Source organism: Alexandromys fortis, unplaced genomic scaffold (genome assembly GCF_014885135.2).
Source record: "Alexandromys fortis isolate MF-2015 unplaced genomic scaffold, M_Fortis_MF-2015_v1.1 scaffold_2_1_26212458, whole genome shotgun sequence".
NCBI lineage: Eukaryota > Metazoa > Chordata > Mammalia > Rodentia > Cricetidae > Alexandromys > Alexandromys fortis.
Window position 1 is genome coordinate 905,145 of NW_026067930.1, and position 20,610 is coordinate 925,754.

Genomic DNA, 20,610 nt, shown 5'->3' on the forward strand with positions numbered 1-20,610 from the left:
GCTCCGTGACCATAGTCGCTAGTCCGAGCAGGCTGTGTGGGGATAGCTCAGCTCAGAGACCCCAACGCGAGGAGGGGGCGACGAAGGGACAATGGCGGCGCCCGGCCCTAATTGGGGACATATGCACCCGCGCGCAGCCATTGTGAGGCCCCCAACCCCCAGTGCCCCGCCATTGGCCATTGGGCCTGACGTCATGGGGGCTGCAAACTCCGGGCGGGCGGCCACGGGAAGGGTTATTCGCCTGGTTGCAGGCCGCCTGGGGGAAGCTGTAGAGGCGCGGAAGGGCGGAAACCACCAATGGAGCGGAATTTCTGGAACAGGGGCATGGCAGTCCCTCTCACCATGCACACTCAGCTTGCTACGACGCTACTGTGCTGGACATCCGTCCCGCGAGAGAGGCGGGGGCAGAGCGGTCCCTCCAGCGGGCACAGGGTCAGCCGAGGTGACAGAGTGGCAAGAGGCACTGCGGCACAGGGAGCATACAGGTTTCCACACTGCGTTTTCGCTGCCTCAGCATTCACTCCTTTGGTCTCCCGCCTCTCCCCGCCTCCGCACATCCCGCGCCTAACCTCCAGACCTCATACGAGGCAGCGTGGACCAGGCTGAGGTCCGCTCGCGTTCTCCCCAAAAGAACCAGAGTCTGGGGTGCGTGAGTGTCAGGCCCATTCCCACCTCTCTCAACACGCCCGACTATGCCACCAAGTATCAGGTCGCCATTCCCCGAGCCGCACGGGGGAACTCCCCACAAGTCTAGGCGAGGCATCCCCAGGACCCCTCCCAGGAGACCCTGGCCCGGCCCAGCTCGGCGCAGCCATTTCCGCCGGCCTTTTCCCCTCCCCGCCCACCCCCTCCCCCAGCGCTTGGCTTTAAAAGCCAGAGGCTGCGCTCGGCGGCAGGCAGAAGAGGCTTGCAGGCTCTGGAGGCCTGCCCCGGAGCTGTCCGAGAGCGGAGCCCCGCCCCCGGACCCCCGTCCCTCCCTCTCTCCTTCCCTCCCTCGGCCCGCCCTCCCTGAGTACCCCTCCCCCTGAGGACCCCCGCCCGCCGCCCGCCGCTGCCGCCGCCGCCCGCTCCGACTGCAGAACAATAAAGCCAGCCTCCCAGAGACCCCCGCCGAGGACCCCCGCCCGGCGACCAAGCCCGGGTGGCCCGCCCCTCTTCGCCAGCGCCAGCTGAGCGCGCCCGGGCGCTGGCCGCGGTGCTGCCCTAGCCAGCGCTGGCCGCGGTGCTGAAGCTGCTGGTGCTCCTGCCGCTGCTACTGCTACTGTCGTGTTCTCTTGGCCCGGCGCTGCCGCCCCCGGGGGCATGGGGCGCCGCTGACTGAGGTTCCGCCGCCGCGGCGGGGGGGGGAGGGGAAGGGGGCCGTGGGGCCGGGCCAGCCCTGCACCCATTCGCAGCCTCCGGGCCCGGGACGGAGCCGCTCCCCCCCTCTCCGCCCCCCCCAGCCTCCTCCCCCGCCTGTCCAGGGGCGGCACTGCGGGCTGGGAAGCCGGGACCAGAGGAGGGAAGGAAGGAAGGAAAGAAGAGAAAAGAAGAGAAGCGGAGGAAGGAACGAAGGAAGGGGAGAGACAGAGAGAAAGAGAGAGGAGGGATCCGGAGGGGAAGAAGAGACGCAGGGAAGCAAGAAGAGAGAGAATCACACTCGCCCAGCAGCATCCACAGGCCAGACTGGGGACAGTGCTGCTTCCACCGCTCCTCGGATGGTGACGGGGCCTCGCCGCGGACGCAGTCCCCCCGAGCCCCGGCTCTGCAGGCCCTCACTGCCGGAGCCCCGCAGGAATCATGCCCAGGTCCTTCCTGGTTAAGAAGGTCAAACTTGACACATTCTCTTCGGCAGACCTCGACAGCTCCTACGGGCGCGCCCGCAGCGATCTCGGAGTGCGACTGCAGGATAAAGGTGCGCTCTGGACTGCAGCTGGGGCAGGGCCCAGGGCTTTGCTGGAAGGGGTGGGTGGCCAGAGTGTGGGGGTGGAGTGGCAGGGTAGGAGGGGGATGTAGATCCAGCGGAAGCAGCCTGAGGCTGGAACCGAGAATGAAGGCTGAGGAAAAGGGAGAAGAGTAAGGCCAGACAGCTTCCGAGGTTGGCCAGAGTGTGGGTACAGGAGAGGTAGGAAAGAGGAATCAGGAACAGGGAGCACTAAAGGCACATAGGGACCCACACACTGACTTGTGCTGAAATACACGGACACCTGCTGACATAACAAGACCCAGTTATATGGGCACATGCAAACCCACACCCAGAAATCTGGATCTGTTTCACTTTTCTTGGGCTGCACCTTCAAAGCCCCTTGCTAGGGCTAGCTAGGGAATGCTGGGAGCTCTAGGGAGTAGGCATGGGGTCTGGCAGGGCCACCCACCTGTCAGGGCCTAGGTACCAGAAGAGGCAACAGCAGTATCTTCCCTGGACTCAGGATTAGGAAGGAGGAGGTGAGCAAGGGAAGCCAAGGTATTGGAGTCAGGGGCGGCTCTTTGTGTAAGGATGCCCAAGTTCAAGGACAACTGTTAGCATGCAGGCAAGGGGGACAGGAGTGCCAGCAGTGTGGGGTGTCGGAGCAAGTGTGACCTGCAAGAGCATAAGCCTGTGTGGGCCCATGTGACTGCGTGTGGCCATGTGACTTTGTGCGCTTGTGTGTGACCCTGTGTGTGTGCCTGCCTGTGTGCCACTACATGAGACCACGTGACACTGAGACCGCTGTGCACCATGTGACTGAGAGTGTGTCTGGATGGCTGCATATGTGACCCTGCATATGTGGGAGGTGAGTTCCAATGCCAGGGGTCGGTAGACAGCTTATCCTGTGAGAGGACACCAGGCCCAGTGATTTCTGAGAGCCTAGGGGCAACCCTGAAAGGGCTAGAGGCTGCATTGTGAAGGGTATGCTTTTACTTTACGATCCTGAGATTGTGAGCTCCATCTTGTACTTTGGGAACAACTGCAGTTACTGGCATGAACGATGTCCACCTGCAGCTTGTCTCTAATAACGTGTCCCCTAGTGGATGCCCTGGCAGTCTTCCTAGTCCCCTGATGGGGACTTGAGAAGGTCCCCAGAAGGGTTAGGGCATGGGGAGAAAAGAATGTAGACTAAAGTAGGACCCAGGATAATAGAAAGGAGTGGGTGGAGGTAAATGAGTTCAAGCTGCAAGGGTAGTGATCATGTCCAGTAAGTGGTCAGATAGCTGGGAGATGAGGGCGAAGTACTGACGATGGCCAGAGATAGATGCTGGCTAGGTAGAAGTCGCTACGGTTTTGTTGGTACACCTAGGGAACCAGAGTAAAGTCTGGAAGCAGATTTTAGGGTCTGAAGGCGGCCCCGGGGACCCCGAAGAGGCAGGACCGTCGGGGTCTCTGGGCTGGAGGCCCTGGCTTTGTGCGCGGCGGGTCTGCAGTGTGTTGCATAATCAGGGAAAACTGCTGAAGTGGGGAGAACCCGAGGGGGAGGGGAAGGGGGAGGAGGAAGAGAGGAGCGCCGCCCCTCCCCCCTGACCTTGAGGCTCGCTGAAGGGGGGCAGCCGCGCCCGAAGATGCCTCTCTCTCTCCTCCCCGCGCGGGGGCGGGGCGCTTGGGCGGCGGGGGAGGAGCCCTGCCTGGCCCTGTCTCATCCTCTGCTGTCTCTCTTCTCTCCTCTCTTCCCCTCCCCACGGTCTCCATCCTCTCTGCCCTGTGGTCCCCGGCCCCTTCTCCTTTGTCCTAATTCTTGTTCGTCTTCCTTCCGGACCCAATGTCTCCCGCTGTGTCTTCTCGGTCTCCCGCCGCTCGCTTTGCGTGTGTCTTGCCCGCTGCTCCGTTCCCCTCCCGTTGTCTGTCTGTCCGCCTCCGCCCGCAGGATACCTCAGTGACTACGTGGGGCCTGCGTCTGTCTACGATGGCGACGCTGAGGCGGCGTTACTCAAAGGGCCATCCCCGGAGCCTATGTATGCTGCGGCTGTGCGCGGAGAGCTGGGTCCCGCGGCCTCTGGCTCAGCACCGCCGCCCACCCCTCGCCCAGAGCTGGCTACTGCTGCTGGCGGCTACATCAACGGCGACGCGGCGGTCAGCGAAGGCTACGCGGCTGACGCCTTCTTCATCACTGATGGGCGCTCACGCCGTAAGGCTGCTAATGCCAACGCTGCCGCGGCCCCCTCCACAGCCTCGGTGGCGGCCCCCGACAGCGACAGTGGAGGTGGGGGCGGGCCGGGCACGCGAGGCTCTGGATCAGGGTCCGCTAGTCGGGGTGGCACGCGCGTGGGGGCGGGCACCGAGGCGCGTGCAGGGCCAGGAGCCACGGGCGCTGGTGGCCGGCATGCGTGCGGCGAGTGCGGCAAAACTTACGCCACGTCGTCGAACCTGAGCCGCCACAAGCAAACGCACCGCAGCTTGGACAGCCAGCTGGCAAGGCGTTGCCCAACGTGTGGCAAGGTGTACGTGTCCATGCCGGCCATGGCTATGCACCTGCTCACGCATGATCTGCGCCACAAGTGCGGCGTGTGCGGCAAAGCCTTCTCGCGGCCCTGGCTGCTGCAGGGCCACATGCGCTCTCACACGGGCGAGAAACCCTTCGGCTGTGCGCACTGCGGCAAGGCCTTCGCAGACCGCTCCAACCTGCGCGCACACATGCAGACGCACTCCGCCTTCAAGCACTTCCAGTGCAAGCGCTGCAAGAAGAGCTTCGCGCTCAAGTCTTATCTCAACAAGCACTACGAGTCAGCCTGCTTCAAGGGCGGCGCTGGTGGCCCCGCAACCCCTGCGCCGCCGCAGCTCAGCCCGGTTCAAGCCTAGGGCAGCGGGGCCTCCGCCAGCCAGGTCGGCTCTCAGCAATACGGGCCCCCCAGGGAAGTCTCCGCTGGCGTCAGGGCGGAGGGGCTGGAGGGCGGGCCCCTCCTCACAGCAATAGGGGTAGGGAGCCGGCCCCACCCTGCCCCGCTCGCCAGGAGCCTTGCCAGCCCCTTCAAGCAATAGGGTCCCGAGGGGAGACCCACCCCGAAACCCCTCCCCTCTCCTCCAGGGTGCCCCAGGCTTTCTCCCAGCAATAGGGTCTACCAGACCCAGAACCGAACCTCATCTCTTAGTTGGGTCTCTGAAGACAGGGGTGAGGTGAGGTAAGGAGCGCCCTCCTCCCTCCTCTGCGCCCCTGGATCGCGTTGCAGAGACTCAGGTCTTCCCCACCCCTTCCCAAGCCTTCCAGGCCAAGCCTTCAGCCCGGCGTCCAGGGAGTCAGCTCCACCCGGGCAGCTGGCCGGAGGAGGAGCAGGAGAGCAGGCGGGCCACAGAGGCGTTCTGTTCCACAGGCTTTGCAGACCTCCCGGGAGTGCTAGACGATTTGGGGATGGGGAGGGGCGCGGACGGCGGCAACCCTCTCCCTCGGGTTCTTTCTGGGGCCTCAGTCCGAGCCTCCCTCCTACCCTCGCCTCGCCTCCTCTGCCAAATCCGAATTCTTCCAGCCCGGCTTCCGGGGCTCTGTCCTCCATAACGAATAATAATGACGCATATCGGAATCGCATGAACTTATCCGACCTACTCAGACCCCGATCCCACCCTGCCCCGGGGCCCCCTCCCTCGCTCCCCAGGCTTCGGGTGTTGGAGGACGGATACCCGGGCCGGCAGGCTGGCGTGCCACTGCCCTCTACACACCTCTGTATTTGCTTTGCGGGTAAAGCCCCCTGGGGGGGTTGCGGACGCGTCGGGTTTCTTTCTTTCTGTATTTATACGTTTTATTTATGAACGGATTGCACTCGGGTCAGGGAGGGGGCGCCGAACCCTCATTCTTCCCGCCGACGCCCGGGGCTTAGGTTGTCAGGACCACTTCCTCTGCCCCTGAGCTTTGCCTCACAGAGGCCGGCCCTTTCCCGGAGGCCAGGCCCAGCCCCCACTCGGTTGCCAACTTTCACCCGTCTATGCCAAAGCCTCGGCGGTGACCCTACCCCAAGGGCCCGCCCCATTGGCCGCCGCCTTTGTGACATCACTGCATGCAGTCCCACCCTTCTTCCCAACCCTTCCCGGGGCTGCCCGCTCCCCTTCCTCTTAGTTAGTCCGATGCAGACTATAGAGCAATAATGCGCACTGCATGTGAAGCTGCCGCAGCCTCTAGAGTTACTGAGAATCAGGTATCCCCTGCCCTACCCATCCCATAGGCCCCTAGATCAGGGATGCTGCGCGGGGCCGGCCACGCAGACTTTCTTTCCCCATTCCCTCCCCCAGGGCAGAGCCCGGCAGGCGTCTTGGTTCCAGAGGCTGGAAAGGAATGGTATCAACCGCAGCCTCTCTGTCAGTCCTTCATCACTCACCGACCCATCATTGGGTACCTACGATATGCCAGGCCCTTTCCTGAATCCGTCAGAGATGTGGCAACCTTCGGGGAGGTGCCTCTCAGTGATGGGCCCAACAAGCATGGGTAGGCCAGGGTGGAAGGCAGTTGCAGAGGGCTGGGTCCCTGGGCCCATATGGCCTCTCCCACCCACCTCAGTCCTCGTTTATGCTGGATGTAGTCAGGCTCTGCCTTTGACTTGGGCCTTATGTTTCCAGCTCAAGTTGGACAGGCCCCAGGGTCTCGGGGGCCCAGCTTCACCAGGGCCACCCACACAGGTACCCATTTTCTGATTCCCTGAGATACGAGGCTCTGGCTATCTCTGTGCCGCTAAGGCGCAACAAGCTGGAGTATATGGTATGGCCAGCCTCATCCCAGCACCAAGCTTGGCTACCCTCCTGGTGCGGACCTGCAGGCCTAGCATAGCAGTGCCCATATCCAACCCCCTTAAGTCCACCTGGCGAAATGCCCACAGTTCCTAGCCTGGGCCTGCCAGCCTGTGCCGCATGCACACGCACACAGAGGCGCCCACCCTGCCCCACTCCTTACTCCTGTCTACCTACCTATGGAGAAGGCTGGAAGGGCTGTGGGCCCGCCAGGATCTCCCGCTTCGCCCACACCCTGCCGCCGTGGAAAGCCATGGGCCCCCTCCCGCCCCCATAACTAAGCAGCACAATAACCGACTTAGCGAATTCAGGTAGAAGGAACGTTTAGGTAGCACCTATTTTGTACTGATTCTACAAGTAGGGCCCGAGGTGCGGGGGGCCCTCGGGTGGGGGCTGTGGCTGCCGGCCCGCCCCGCCCCCACCCCCGCCTGCGCCCCGCCACCTTGTACATACTCCTGGCCCGCAACAGGCCGGGATTTTTACTCGGGCCGTGTCCCTCTTCCGCCCCCGTTTGGGGCCGGGCCGGCCGGACAGACGGACGGACGGACAGACCTCCTTCCTAAGCACAATAGCACCAGCTCCTCGGAGCGCCGCACCTCCACGAGGAGAATAAATGCCACTCTTGATAGAATTTGGAGTGTTGATTAACGTGTCCTGTTGGGGTGCCATTAGGGGTATCTGAGGGTGTCTGAAGGGAGAATTTCCAGTTCTGAAAGCTCAGATCAGGGCTGGGAATCGCAAGCGAAGCACCAGTCTTGGCCTTTTCTCTTACCGGAAATAGCCTGCCGTCTAGCTGGACCAGTGGAGTACCTCTCTGAAGGCAAAGCCATTGACAATTCCCTTGGGATAAGCGAAACTACTCTGTCTCAGGTATTCAGGGCACTCATAGCTTCTAGCCCAAAGTCAGGTCTTGCCCAACCTGACTTAGAATGGCTAAAATATACAGCAAGGCCAGGTGGTAGTGGCGCACGCCTTTAATCCCAGCACTTAGGAAGCAGAGGCAGGCAGATGTCTGTAAGTCCAGGCCAGCCTGGTCTGAAGAGTGAGAAATCCTGTCTTGAAAAACAAACAAAAAGCAAAGAAATACAGAGTGGAGCTACAGTCTCTCTCCTGGCCTGGATGGCCGCTCCTCTTTCCTCCTTAGTACTTCTGCAGCTGCACCAACAGCTGTGGACTCATCCTTAGCAATCCTCTGGACCTGTGTTGGAGGAAATGAGACAGGAGAGTTTTCCGGGTCTAGCCCGGTCCTTGGAGGCCTGCTGCTCTCCATCAGATCACTAAGCGGTGGGAGTGTGCCACTGTACTGCTAGCCGGCAGCACAGGTGGAAGATTCCCAGGGGCAGAGGCACATCACAGCCACCATAGCCCTCAGGTCCTAGACAAGCTGAGGAGAGGGAATAGGAGGCAAGGCTGTGCTGGGTAGAGAGATCTGTAGGGATGGGGATGGAGTTGGCTCACCCAGGGATGACCCCTGGCGAGTAGGTAAGCAGGTGTGAGTTGAGTTGCTCAAATACTTTGTATACATCTGGTCAAACTAGGTCAATCTTAGGTCAGAGTCAGCCCAACTTCCTACATCCTGGCAAGAGCAGGGGCCTGACCCGCTCATCCATCCACTGGCCGAAAAGGCAGAGAAGGATGGGCAGCAGGTCATGGCCTATGTGCCAGCAGTGTAGAGGACATTGCCCTGGCAGAGGGCACACCCTGGGAGGCTGGGACGGCCGGAACAGGAGTGGAGGCACATCTGGCACTAGGAGAAGTTCCTAGCCAGGCTCCCTGTAGAAGGTTCTTGGCTGTCACTGTCTCTGACCGGGAAGAGATAATTTCCTGTTTACACAACAGAAACCTGAGGCTCAGGGGTGAGAAAAGGAGCTTGCGGGAGGATAAAGGGCCTTTACAGAGCTCTGTCTCATTATTCCGCACACCCGAACGCCACTTTGGCAGACAGCAGAGACATGCAGCAAAGTCTCTTATCTGTCCACTTCCAGAGGACGCCACAGTTTCAGGGTCCTGGTTGTTTCTGTTCTTTTAGGGTGGTGGGCCAGAAGGATGGAAACAATGCCCTGGAAGGCTGAGATAAGCCTATGTCTCCATTGCTGTAGACTCTCCCCAGCAGGTTTCCTTGACCTGCTTGTGGCCCCAGGGTGCTGGGGGTCAGTCTGAAGCTGTCTGTAACTTCCAAAACCCTGCTGGTCCTCTTAGTCTGGCAGGCTTGCAAAGCTCCTTCTTACTCCAAGGCCCAAACCCCTTTTGTTGCCACCTCTAGGGAGATCTGTCGGCATCATGGTTTCCTTTCCAGTTCCTCCATCCACACCGATTTCCCAGCCAATCTCACCTGTACCTTTTCTTTTCTCCTGGCACCCTGGATCATGCTTCACTCTAGATTTTGATAGTGAAGCTGCTGCACCAGGCAATCCCCCTCTCAGCCATCCATTCCAGTCTTTTCTCCCTGAATCAGGCCTGGCACTCTGATATAGGTCCCAACTCTTTGCTACAGGTCGCCATCATTTCTGGGGGCACTGGTCCCTTCACTCCCATGGCCTCTTGCAGGTTGACAGCTTTAAGCCTGGATGTCAATGAACAAGCTGCCTCCAAAGAGATCTTGCGTATTATTATTTAGATGGTGTGAATCCATCTCTGGCCTGAGTGGCAGTCTGAGCCTCAACCTCCCACTTTTCATCCCTGGTTTCATACTGAAAGTTGGTGTAGCCAGAGTGCTATCCCAGGAACATGTGGATGCCTCATGTTTACTGACGGGGGCAGTGGGGAAGGGATGGTAGAGCTCATATGACTCACATTTCAGGTTCACAAGGAGACATTTTCTTTCACTCTGCCTCCTTTCGGGTTAGTATTCACAAAGATCTAGCTCTGCCTTGCCCAGGTCCAGCTGAAAGGCATGCTGGGCCAGCAGCAAAGGAACGCTCGCTCTGGGAGACTGAGGAGATCAGGTTGGCTCTAATCCACAAAAGTCCATGCCCTGGGCTCTTTTCTGTGCACACTACAGGAAGACACCTGCAAGGTAGCGTTGGTTGTTCATCATGGTATGTGGCATGAACAGAGGGAGAAAAGAGGATACTAGAGATGTGGGGTGACCTCAATACGGAGGCTGGTGGCATCCTGTAGGAGAGGCTACCAGCTCCAGGGTGAGCACTTGCTTATCCTATAGAGGTGCTTCTTGATCCTGCTATCCACAGAAGAGCAAGTCGCTATTCTCCTGGGACCTTATAGCGTTTCTGAAGGAAATCAGTTGTTTCCCCAGGTCATGCACTGCGATGTCTAATTCAGGCGGGTTGCATGTCAGGTCAACGACCCAGGTGTGGGATGGGGTGTGGGGCGGTGGAGGAAGAGACCATGGTGATTAATGGGTTGCTTCATTTACCAAACAACTGGGCGGTTGCACAGACTTGCTGTGATACGAGTCTGGTTATTTCTCCAGCTTGATCCTTTGACCGGGTATGCCCTCCAAGGTCCATTTAAAGCGGTGCCTGCCGAACAGCTAGGGATCGCTCAGAGAACGTAGGTGCCAGCCAGGGCTGTTAGCGCAGCCAGTTGTGCGCGGAACACGGATCTGGGGCCTCAAGACGTCAGTGTGCGCACAGTTTCATAAATGACCCATACCCAAACCGCTGCTGGGTAGAGGGATGACGAAACTATGTATTTCCAGAAGTAGGACAAGGGGCAGGCAAGAGGTCAGGGGAAGTGCGCAGCTGCCAGGGAATCGGGAGCCGGTGTAATCCTCGGCGGTCCTTGTTCCTGGGACAGAACTTTGGACCAGTTCCACCGAAGTTCGCAACGCAATTGCGCGCAAAGTTGCTCCAGCTAGCGACTGCCGAGTTCCCAGAGTGCCATGCGCCGTTGACTTGCCGCGCCTTCAACTCCCAGGAGACTCCGCGCCCTGCTCCCGCAAATCCCAATGGGCTCCGCGTCTTCGCTCAGGCCCCGCCCCCGCCTGGCCTGGGACTACAAATGGACTCTCAGGGGACGCCACCGCCAGTCATCTGCTCCGCGGCAGCGCAGCCTCAGCGTCGCTGAGGTAGTTGCGGCTTGTGCCGGCTACGGAGGCCGGCAGGGGGCGGCGGCGGAGGCCGTTACTTAGGGTCCAGAGGCGGGGCCGCGGGTTCCAGGCGCTGTAAGCCGGCGGGCCACGACTGGGCCGTGACGAGGTGCGGGCCGAGGCCATGGGCGACCGCGGAGGCGCGGGCGGCTCTCGGCGTCGGAGGAATGGCTCGCGGGTCTCCGTCCAGAGTGGTGGCGGGCCCGTGGCAGCCGAAGAGGAGGTGCGAGACGCGGCTGCGGGCCCCGACTTGGGAGCCGAGGGTGACGCGCCAGCTCGGGCTCCAGCTCCAACCCCGACCCCGGACAAAGACAGACACACCAACGTGGGCGACGGCCACTGGGAGCTGAGGTAGCAGAGCGCCTGATCCCTACATCTGATCTCCCCAGCGACGCTCCCAGTTCTTAAAAGGTGGCCACAGCTTTGCGAGTCCCGAGTCTGGGGGTCCCCTTGGGCTACGCGGGGACATAGTCTTGGGGAAGAGGGTCACTTGCCAAGGTCACCCAGATAGGGTCGAGTAGCCAACCAGGGAGCCCGGGCAGAGGAGTAGGTAGCAGCCCCTTTTCCAGTTTGCTTAGGGAAGCGTACCTTGAGGCAAATCCCTTGAGGTCCCTTCTGAGGGATGGGTAGCAGGAAGTCTGGAGCCCTGGGGGTTGCTGGTGAATGGACTTTCCTCCGTAGAAGGAGGTAGATGTTTTTGGGGGAGGGTTATGATGAAGAGGTACCCTTGCAGAACTCTAGGGGGTGTCCTGTGGGTAGAAGGCGGCTAGAGGCTCCGGAGGACACAAGCCTGTGTGAGGAGAGTGGAATGGGCATTTGCCCAGGGCAGGGGACAGTACAGGAAGTTGTCTTGTACTAAGAGAGTGGCTTCATGGCTTATTCACCCCTCTTCCTGTAAGTAGGAGGGCCTGAAACCCTGCTTGTGCTACAGAATGACTGCAGGCTATAGGGACTGAGCTGACAGTTAAACTAGACTTTCCTCCCCTGGCTGGGTGCTGGTGGGAGGTTTGGTATGGACACACCTATGGGAGAGGTTGTGCTTCGCTGACTGTGAGAGCTGGGAGAATGCACCGTGTTCTTTGATAACATTGGCTGTCTCCTCCAAGCTGTCCCTGAGGCTCTTTCTGGTGTTCACCATGGGACCCTTTTCCGTAGTTCTGGGTTAGGGAGTAGCTAAGGGACTACTAGGAGAAGGTGGACAACTAGGCTGGCAGATTTGTTCTGTTTGTATCAAAGGAGTCTTTTTCTAGTGGGCACTGTGGGAAGGGGGCCCCCAGCTGCCCTTGGGTGTTCACAGTTCACCTAGAAGATAAGATAACTTCAGTGTGAGGCCTGGCACAGTGTGGACAAAGGTCAGGTAAGAAGGCCGTGAAGGCACAGTGTGGGAGGAGGCTGGCCCTCCTAAGAGGGATGGTGGTTTTCTGTAATTCACAACTTTGCTTGAAGGAGGTTGACTTCCCACTTTCCATCTGAGAAGATGATGTTCTCTCTCTCTCTCTCTCTCTCTCTCTCTCTCTCTCTCTCTCTCTCTCATTTTACTTCAAACAAACAAACAAACAAACAGGGTTTTCTGTGTAGCCCTTCCTTGTTGTTCTGGAACTCTATAGACCAGGCAGGTCTTGATCAGAGATCTGCATGCCTCTGCCTCCCAAGTGGTGGGATTAAAAGTGTCCATGCCCAACTCCATCTGAGAAGATGTGAAGGGTCCTAGAGTTCCCCTATGCTGACTACCCTCGTTGCCTTTCCCTTTAGGAGTCGGGAAGTCTGCTCTATGACCTTTAGAGGGGTAGGAATAGTGTCTTTTTATGTGAGATCTCAGTTGTGGACCAAGTTACTATTCAGCGATAGGCAAGAGAGAGCAGTCCCGTCTTTGGATGGCCACTCTTCTGTGTGAACTTTTTCTGTGTCCTTTGGTGTGAAGTTTGTGCAAAGATAGGAAATGTGTATGTGTGTGACATCTCTGCTGTGATTTCCCTTCCCCATAGATAGATGGTAGATTGCAGAGGTGGGGGTGGGGATTCTAATTTGGGAATGGCACAGGGTTTGAGGCCTCCTAATTGAGGCGCTAGATTCCATTCTTTCTGTTGGTGGGCCAGGCTCTGACTGCCCTCTTGGAGTTGGCCTGTAGCTCACCCCATTGCCACTGTTCTTTTGCCAACTCCCCCTCCCTTTGTTGTTGCACTTGGCAGTCCAACCTTTCTCTCACCCTTCCTCTTGACTCCCTGAATTTCTGTATCCTCCCCTCCCCTGTACTTCCTGCTCACTTTAAGCTGGGCCATTGAGCCCGGTCCTGAATGTCAGTTCCTTTCTTCTACCCTGTGGCAAGGTGAGGCAGTAAGTTCTGTCTACTATTCACCTTTCCAGATGGCACACATTCATGGGCACCCAAGGCAAGACCTTAGGGTGGTGGGTTTTTCCCATGGTATTTGTCCCTGAACGTCTTTTATACATCTCTAGTAGGGTCTGGGAATTTATGAGGATCTTGCTTCAACCTTCTTATACCCCAGGGCTTGGCTCAGAGGGCAGCTCAGAGGAAGTGCCAGGTGTCAGCTAGAAGAGTAGCTGGTATTCTCTTCCCTTCTCTTAATGTTTAGTGTTGAATCTGAACTGATGTCCCTAGATGAAGTTCGTACTTGGAGATTTATTCTTTGAGTGTGTGGGGGGGATGGGCATGTTCTTGTCTTACAATGCTTCTGTGGGGTTGCAGGAGAGGCAGGAGAGGGTGCTAGTTCTTCCTTGCTAGCTTCCTTGCTTGTGTGGTTTACCTGGGTAGACCTGGGTGGTATAGGAGGGAGGGCCTCAGGGAGTGAGTGTAGGACATGGGAAGGCCCTTTAGTAGGTGAGAGGGTGGCTCAAACGGCTGTGATCATGGCTAGCCAGCTCCTCTTTTCCCTGCATTTCCATTTCTGCAGCCTGCCCTTCAGCCCACTTGCTTCTGGTCGCAGTGGCAAGCCTAGACTTTGCAGACATTGGTGGATGGGGGCTTCCTCTCCTAGGATCTATGAAGGGAAGGTGTAGCATAGGTGGAGGCAGGGCAGTGGAAATGCTGCCTTCATGATGCTGGATGGGCAGTCCGTAGAAGGAGGGACCGGAGACATTGGTGTGGATAGTTAAGGAAGGAATTAGAAGCCCAACAGAAGGAACCTGAAAATAAGCTCTTAGGACATTGTCTGCTAACCCAGGCAAGGCCTTCCACGTGGTGGCACATGTCTGCAATACCAGCACTAGAGAGGCTAAGGCAGGAGGATCATCAGCAAGGACAGCTTGACTACACAGATCATGTCACTTAAATCACAAAACAAAAATTGTCTGCTTACTGCCAACTCTGGAATGGAGGACCTATTCTCTACTTCTGTCTTCATTCTGGAGATGGCCACAGAAAAAAGCAGCATGGTTGCCCAAAGGGGAGAAGGGTCAGGTGTTTTTTTTTTTTTTTTTTTTTTTTTTTTTTTTTTTTTAGTTTATTTAATTTAATATCTGCCAGAAGAGGGCACCAGATCTCATTACAGATGGTTGTGAGCCACCATGTAGTTGCTGGGAATTGAACTCAGGACCTCTGGAAGAGCAGGCAATGCTCTTAACTGCTGAGCCATCTCTCCAGCCCCGAGAGAAATCAGTTTTGTGAAACAGCTTTGGTTATGGTGGATTGTGGCACAGAGGCCAGCTATGAAGTTTTGGGGCCAGGAGGCTTTGGGATAGTTGTGCTGAAAACACAGGACTTCAGCTTGGGGGAGGGGACTGATGGGAAGGTCTAGCAGACAGATGCAGAATACATTCCTGCTTGCCTTATGGTGTTGCCTCTTTATTTTATTTATTCATTTATTTATTTTTATGGTGTTACCTCTTAAGGATAACTACATCAAGCCAGTGAAAACAGTTTGGGGATATACCCCAAACAAAGACAGCAATCAGAAGGCAGGTGCAGATTGGAAAGAAAGGGGGGCTCAGATAGAGACTACAGTCGTATTATATGACTTCTATCACATAGGCCTAGTGTGTAGATGCTGGAAGGCTAGTCTTTAGGAAATGGACAATTGGAAATGGAGTTGGGCTAGAACTAGGGTGGAATTAACTCACGTTGGTGCTCTAGCATGGCGTAGACAGTAAGAGGGGTTTGACTACTCTCCAACTAACCAGGAGTTAGTGTAGATGGGACTAGGTGCCAAGCAGATCTCTTTCTCTCTCTTCATTTTCTTAACCACAGGGTTTCTCTGTGTAGCCCTTGCTGTCCCGGAACTCATTCTGTAAACCAGGCTGGCTTCGAACTCAGAAAGCTACCTTCCTCTGTCTCCTGAGTGTTTTTTTGTTTGTTTTTGTTTTGGGTAGATCTCAATCTTGAGTCTGGTGGTGGTGACACACACCTTTAATCCCAGCGCTCAGGAGGCAGAGGCAGGCAGATCTCTGTGAGTTTGAGGCCAGCCTGGTCTACACAGTGAGTTCCACGACAGCCAGGACTATTACACTGAGAAATCCTGTCTCAAAAAGAGGAAAAAAGAAAAAGATCTCAGTCTTCATAGTCAAGAAGGAGCTTGTTGGTATTGCCCCTCAGCCTCCTTGACCCCTCTTCTGGAGAGGGCTGTCAGGCTTCCAACCCTAACGAAAGCTAGGGCTTGCCCCTTATTATAAGGCAAGGTCAGCTCTAAAAGGGCATCTGTGGGATAGTCCTATAGTAGGTTCCTGGCCTGCTCCTCTTCCTCCTCAGATGCCCCAGGGCAGAGGTGTATGTGGTGAGAGGAAGGAGAGGCCCTACCTCTTTGCTTACAAAATCTATGTCTTGCTCAATTCTGTGTGGCTTCCTGGTGGCACAGCAGCTGGAGGGCAAGGTGGAGCCACAGTTGGTGTGAGTGAGGGTTCTAGGATGTTCCTGTTGTCTTTATCTATAGCCAAGTCTGGTCCTTATCCTAGTCACACAGTGCTCCTCTGCCTGCCCTGATGTATTTCTTCACAAGCAGTGTCTATTTGGGTGTCCTCATCCAGTCACTGGGTGAGAGCCTTCATGGGTAGGAAGTTTCTGGGGGTTTTCATCGGGCCCAAGTAGTTAGTTGCCTCATGGCCCCTGAACAAAGGCAGGGACACAGAACTTGAACTGTGATGAGAGGGCCGTGGGGCCAAATCACTGCTCCTGAGAAAGGTACATTAAGGTTGGGCACTAGGCCAGCTATTATAATGGACCTCTGTGTCTAAATGTAGGGAGGATGCTTTTCCTGGCTATGGTGGGGACTCTTCTGTGCGTGATGTGGTAGGTGGGATGGGCAGATTGGGCAAGGTAGACTCCATCTTGTCTTGCTGTCCCAGCAGTACTTGATAGGTCCACATAGGTCCACACATGCCCAGGAGGGATTATCTTTGTGGCCCAAGAGCTTGGCTGCAGTTGGAGATTTCTGGAGCTCAGACTCCATGAAGGCCTGTCTAGCCTCTTCTGCTTGTGATGAACATTTTTCTGCTAGAGGGAAAGATCTCTGGGTGGTTCTGAGACCTTTTCCTCTAGTAGCTATGTAGCCTCTGGAATGGCTTTGCCTGGCTTCTCTTCCTGTTTGTAAATGGGTAATGGACTCTAGGTAAAAAGACACCTGGAGCAGGAGTTGGTTGTGATGTGTTTATCCCTGTCATACTGGTTATTGCTTACTGGACAGGATCCTGTCTCCTTTTTTGCTAGGTGCCACCGTCTACAAGAGTCTTTGTTCAGCTCAGACAGTGGTTTCAACAATTATCGTGGCATCCTGAATTGGTGTGTGGTGATGCTGGTGAGTAGGAATGTGGGAACAGACTCACTGAGGCTATGTGTGGCAGAACCTTCCAGGGTGCCCTTGCCCTGGTACAGGCTCTGCCCTTTGAAGGCTGGTTGGAAGGAAGCAGGGGTAGTCCTTGCAGTAGCTACATTGGCTTTCTCTTGGATCCCAGGCTAGCTCTGGGTGGTTCAGTGGTAGTAGAGACAATGAGTCTCTTGAATACTCTGCTGTGCCTCAGGTTCCCCTTGGCTGTGCAGGTGTGATATGGGAGATCAGGGACATAAAGGGGGAGTATAGGTTGCTCTCCAGTCTGGGAGGCGCACTCTGTGGCCTTCCTAGAAAAGTATGGAAGAAATCTTGAGGATGTATGTCCTATGCCACGTGGGCAGAACCAGCCACTGCTTTGTAGGCCTTCTAGTCCCTTTCCTTCAACCTTGGGTATTGGTAGTTGGGCTGCTATGCCATTTCCAAGCCTGTTGCCTCTAGGGCCTTGTTCCTACTGGGGCCATGCATCTCCACCCCAGAAACCACTGGAGTCCAAGGCTCAAAGGGACAGCCTAATGAGTGGGTCAGGGCAAAGGGCTATCATCACCCAGCTTCTAACACTCAGATATGATCTGATACCTATTGCCTTTGCCCAGAAGCGTCTGTTCCTGCTTTAGACATGGCTTCTTTGGCCATCCAGTGTGGAAGGGACTCTACCCTGTTGTGCCCTGAAAGGTTTCTGAGCTTTCAGCACCTTTTCCATGGACAGAGCTTTAGGCCTTGGTTAGCTGTACCACCTACATGGTGCCTTCTCTGACCATCTAGGCAAAGAACCCTACCGGTGTTCCCTTCTGCTTCTATCTGTTTGGGTAGTTGGCCAGGTTGGTGACTCCAGGCCTATGATTGGTGCTTGTAAAATGGCCGAAGAAGGAGACCAAACACTGAGTCTCAGGCTAGAGTCTAGAGGCTCAGTCCGTAGATGGGCTATGCTGGACTCACACTCATGGAGCTTTGAGTATTGCTAGAGCAGCTGACTCTGGTACAGAAAAGCCCACCCCTGTTCTTTTCGTTTTTTTTTTTTTTTTTTTTAGATTTATTTATTTATTATGCATACAACATTCTGCCTCCATGTATGCCCGCACACCAGAAGAGAGCGCCAGATCTCATTACAGGTGGTTGTGAGCCACCATGTGGTTGCTGGGAATTGAACTCAGAACCTCTGGGAGAGCAGCCAGTGCTCTTAACCTCTGAGCCATCTCTCCAGCCCTCTTTTCGGTTTTGATGGGTCTTTTTGCTGCTTGTCCTGTCCTCAGGGTTTGCTGTAGCCTCCTGTCTCTCAATTAGGCACTGAAGGGACCAGTACCCTGGGCAAGGGTAACTGCCAGATGTGTTGGGGTCAGGTGGGCTGTTTAGCACCAATAGGGCTGAACCCTCCTGATTGTCTTTTGCAGATCCTGAGTAATGCCAGGTTATTTTTAGAGAACCTCATCAAGTGAGTACCTTTTCCAAGCCCCTCTTACCTCATCCCTGCCTCCCTAGGCAGTGAAGCCCACCTCTACTCAGGCCCCCATTGCCCCACCCCCAGGTATGGCATCCTGGTAGATCCCATCCAGGTGGTGTCTCTGTTTCTGAAGGACCCCTACAGCTGGCCTGCCCCATGCCTGATTATTGGTGAGCTGCACTCCAAGAAGGGCCATGGGTGGGGGAACAGGCTGATGAAGGCCTGAACCTGTCCTGTGATGCTTCTGTCCTCAGCATCCAACATCTTTCCTGTGGCTGCATTTCAGATTGAGAAGCGCCTGGCAGTGGTAAGTGGTGCCCATCCCCCTCCTTGCTACAGTCACTGGTGGTTTGGTTGTGATAGACTCTTCTTACTAGGCCTGAAGGTCTTCTCCCAGGGCAGAGGACCTGGTTGAATGCTCTCCTTCTCTCTCCAGGGTGCCCTGACAGAGCAGATGGGGCTGCTGCTACATGTGGTTAACCTGGCTACCATCATCTGCTTCCCAGCAGCTGTGGCCTTACTGGTTGAGTCCATCACTCCAGGTGTGCCTCCATTCTAACCATTCCAGCCCAAGTTGAGCTGACATTAGGTTGTTCATGTGATGTGGGTGTCATAGCCGAGTCCACCTTTTCTGTGTTAACTGTGGTGTATGGGTAGACATGGCTGATACCTATCTTGCAGTGGGTTCTTTGTTTGCCCTGGCATCATACTCCATCATCTTCCTCAAGCTCTTTTCCTACCGGGATGTCAACCTGTGGTGCCGCCAGAGAAGGGTCAAGACTGAAGCTGGTAAGAGACCGTCAGGACTAGAACTCGCCTATAGGACTGACTCTGGGCTGCATGGCTCACCTTGCTGTCTTGCTTTTCTGGCAGTTTCTGCAGGGAAGAAAATCAGTGGGGCTGCTGCTCAGCAAACTGTGAACTACCCAGACAACCTGAACTACCGAGGTGAGGAGCTGTGGGGTTGGGATTCTCAGAGGCAGGACTGTAAGTCACACTCAAGGCTATGTCATCCTAGTACCCACCCTTCTCTTCTAGATCTCTACTACTTCATTTTTGCTCCTACCTTGTGTTATGAACTCAACTTTCCTCGGTCCCCTCGAATACGAAAACGCTTTCTGCTACGACGGGTTCTTGAGATGGTGAGGTTTGGGCCTTGAGGGTTGTCTGGGCAGGACTTGGGGTGTGTGTAACTAGTTTCTCAGCTGGCTGCCTTGTTCTTCCCTCAGCTCTTTTTCATCCAGCTTCAAGTGGGGCTGATCCAGCAGGTAAGTGCCGTGAGTGGGTGTACGGTGGGGCTTAGCACAGTGGAGGGGAACTAATGTGGTACTTTCCTTTGTAGTGGATGGTCCCTACTATCCAGAACTCCATGAAACCCTTCAAGGTAAGGTTAGGTTCCACTGTGGCAGGGGTGGGTAGAGTAGAGGACACAGCCAGCTGAGGCAGCCTATCTCCACAGGATATGGACTATTCACGTATCATCGAGCGGCTCTTGAAGCTGGCGGTGAGTGTCAGAGGCTCCAGTGGGATGAGGGTGAGGGTTATGAGGGAAGTCTGCAACCTGGAACCCTGTCTCCCCTAGGTTCCCAACCATCTGATCTGGCTCATCTTCTTCTACTGGCTTTTTCATTCCTGCCTGAATGCTGTGGCAGAGCTCATGCAGTTTGGAGACCGCGAGTTCTACCGGGACTGGTGGTGAGTAGTATGTCTCTAGGGATCTGGGTAGATCATGGCATGTTCTGCTTATTCCATTGTTTCTTGACCCCAAGGAATGCTGAGTCTGTCACCTACTTTTGGCAGAACTGGAATATCCCTGTGCATAAGTGGTGCAGCAGGTAGGGTGGTATTTGCACCTGTGGAGTGTGGTTGTGGATGGACCTGGGCCTTATGGCATTAGCCTCATCCTATGGCTTCCTTGCTCTGCAGACACTTCTACAAGCCTTTGCTCCGACTAGGCAGCAACAGATGGTTGGCCAGGACAGGGGTGTTTTTGGCCTCAGCCTTTTTTCATGAGGTCAGTGCTTTAGGCATATCCCACTTCACCTCTGGACAAGGCTGGGCCACCCACTAAAACACTAACGTCTCTTCTCCTCATCCTCTAGTACCTAGTGAGCATTCCCCTGCGTATGTTTCGTCTCTGGGCATTCACAGCTATGATGGCTCAGGTGAGCAGCTCTGATGCTTGTTTCCCTTAGCCTGTATCTGTGCCAGGCCCCACCTGACTATAGCCTCATTTGTCCTCAGGTCCCACTGGCCTTGTTTGTGGGCCGCTTCTTCCAAGGAAACTATGGCAATGCAGTTGTGTGGCTGACACTTATCATTGGGCAGCCAGTGGCTGTGCTCATGTATGTTCACGACTACTACGTGCTCAACTATGATGCTCCAGTGGGGGCCTGAGATACTGCCAAAGGCCGGCCCTCCCTAACCTGGGCCAGGAGTTCCGGAGGGGTTCCTGGCTGCCTGCACACTCCTCCTAGTCTGGGAGGCCTCTCTGCCCCTATGGGGCCCACTCCTGCTCTTGGGGATGGCACCCAAGTCCAGCTGGTATAAACCAGTGCTGGGAGTTTGTACTGATCAGGGGCCGAGGGCATCAATAAAGTGCCGTCTAAAAACCTTCCTCAGCCTGCTGGCGTCATGGAAGCCTCTGCTTTAGGGACTAAAATTCTCAACCTCTGGTTTAAGC

At 56.0% G+C, this 20,610-nt stretch overlaps 2 protein-coding genes across 2 annotated transcripts; both read left to right on the plus strand.

Moving 5' to 3' along the window:
• The first annotated feature begins 1,779 nt into the window (after positions 1-1,779).
• On the plus strand, positions 1,780-4,850 carry Scrt1 (scratch family transcriptional repressor 1). Its single transcript, XM_050145174.1, has 2 exons — positions 1,780-1,894; positions 3,486-4,850. Exons 1-2 carry the CDS (start codon positions 1,780-1,782, stop codon positions 4,748-4,750), a joined length of 1,380 nt encoding a protein of 459 aa, XP_050001131.1. The 3' UTR covers positions 4,751-4,850.
• Positions 4,851-10,626: 5,776 nt separating this feature from the next.
• Positions 10,627-20,543, plus strand: Dgat1 (diacylglycerol O-acyltransferase 1). Its single transcript, XM_050144926.1, has 17 exons — positions 10,627-11,063; positions 16,369-16,456; positions 17,878-17,918; positions 18,012-18,097; positions 18,182-18,234; positions 18,364-18,469; positions 18,609-18,716; positions 18,801-18,875; positions 18,966-19,069; positions 19,157-19,195; positions 19,270-19,311; positions 19,387-19,431; positions 19,510-19,622; positions 19,697-19,762; positions 19,854-19,941; positions 20,030-20,092; positions 20,172-20,543. The coding sequence occupies exons 1-17, from the start codon at positions 10,837-10,839 to the stop codon at positions 20,322-20,324; spliced, it is 1,497 nt and encodes a 498-aa protein (XP_050000883.1). The 5' UTR covers positions 10,627-10,836; the 3' UTR covers positions 20,325-20,543.
• The last annotated feature ends 67 nt before the right edge of the window (positions 20,544-20,610 follow it).

Coding starts and splice junctions, on each gene's coding strand:
- Scrt1 (XM_050145174.1), top strand. CDS start 1,780: ATGCCCAGGTCCTTCCTGGTTAAGAAGGTCAAACTTGACACATTCTCT. Junction 1,895..3,485: donor AGTGCGACTGCAGGATAAAG/GTGCGCTCTGGA, acceptor CCTGACCTTGAG/GCTCGCTGAAGGGGGGCAGC.
- Dgat1 (XM_050144926.1), top strand. CDS start 10,837: ATGGGCGACCGCGGAGGCGCGGGCGGCTCTCGGCGTCGGAGGAATGGC. Junction 17,919..18,011: donor TTTTTAGAGAACCTCATCAA/GTGAGTACCTTT, acceptor CCCCACCCCCAG/GTATGGCATCCTGGTAGATC. Junction 18,470..18,608: donor GGTTGAGTCCATCACTCCAG/GTGTGCCTCCAT, acceptor CCTATCTTGCAG/TGGGTTCTTTGTTTGCCCTG.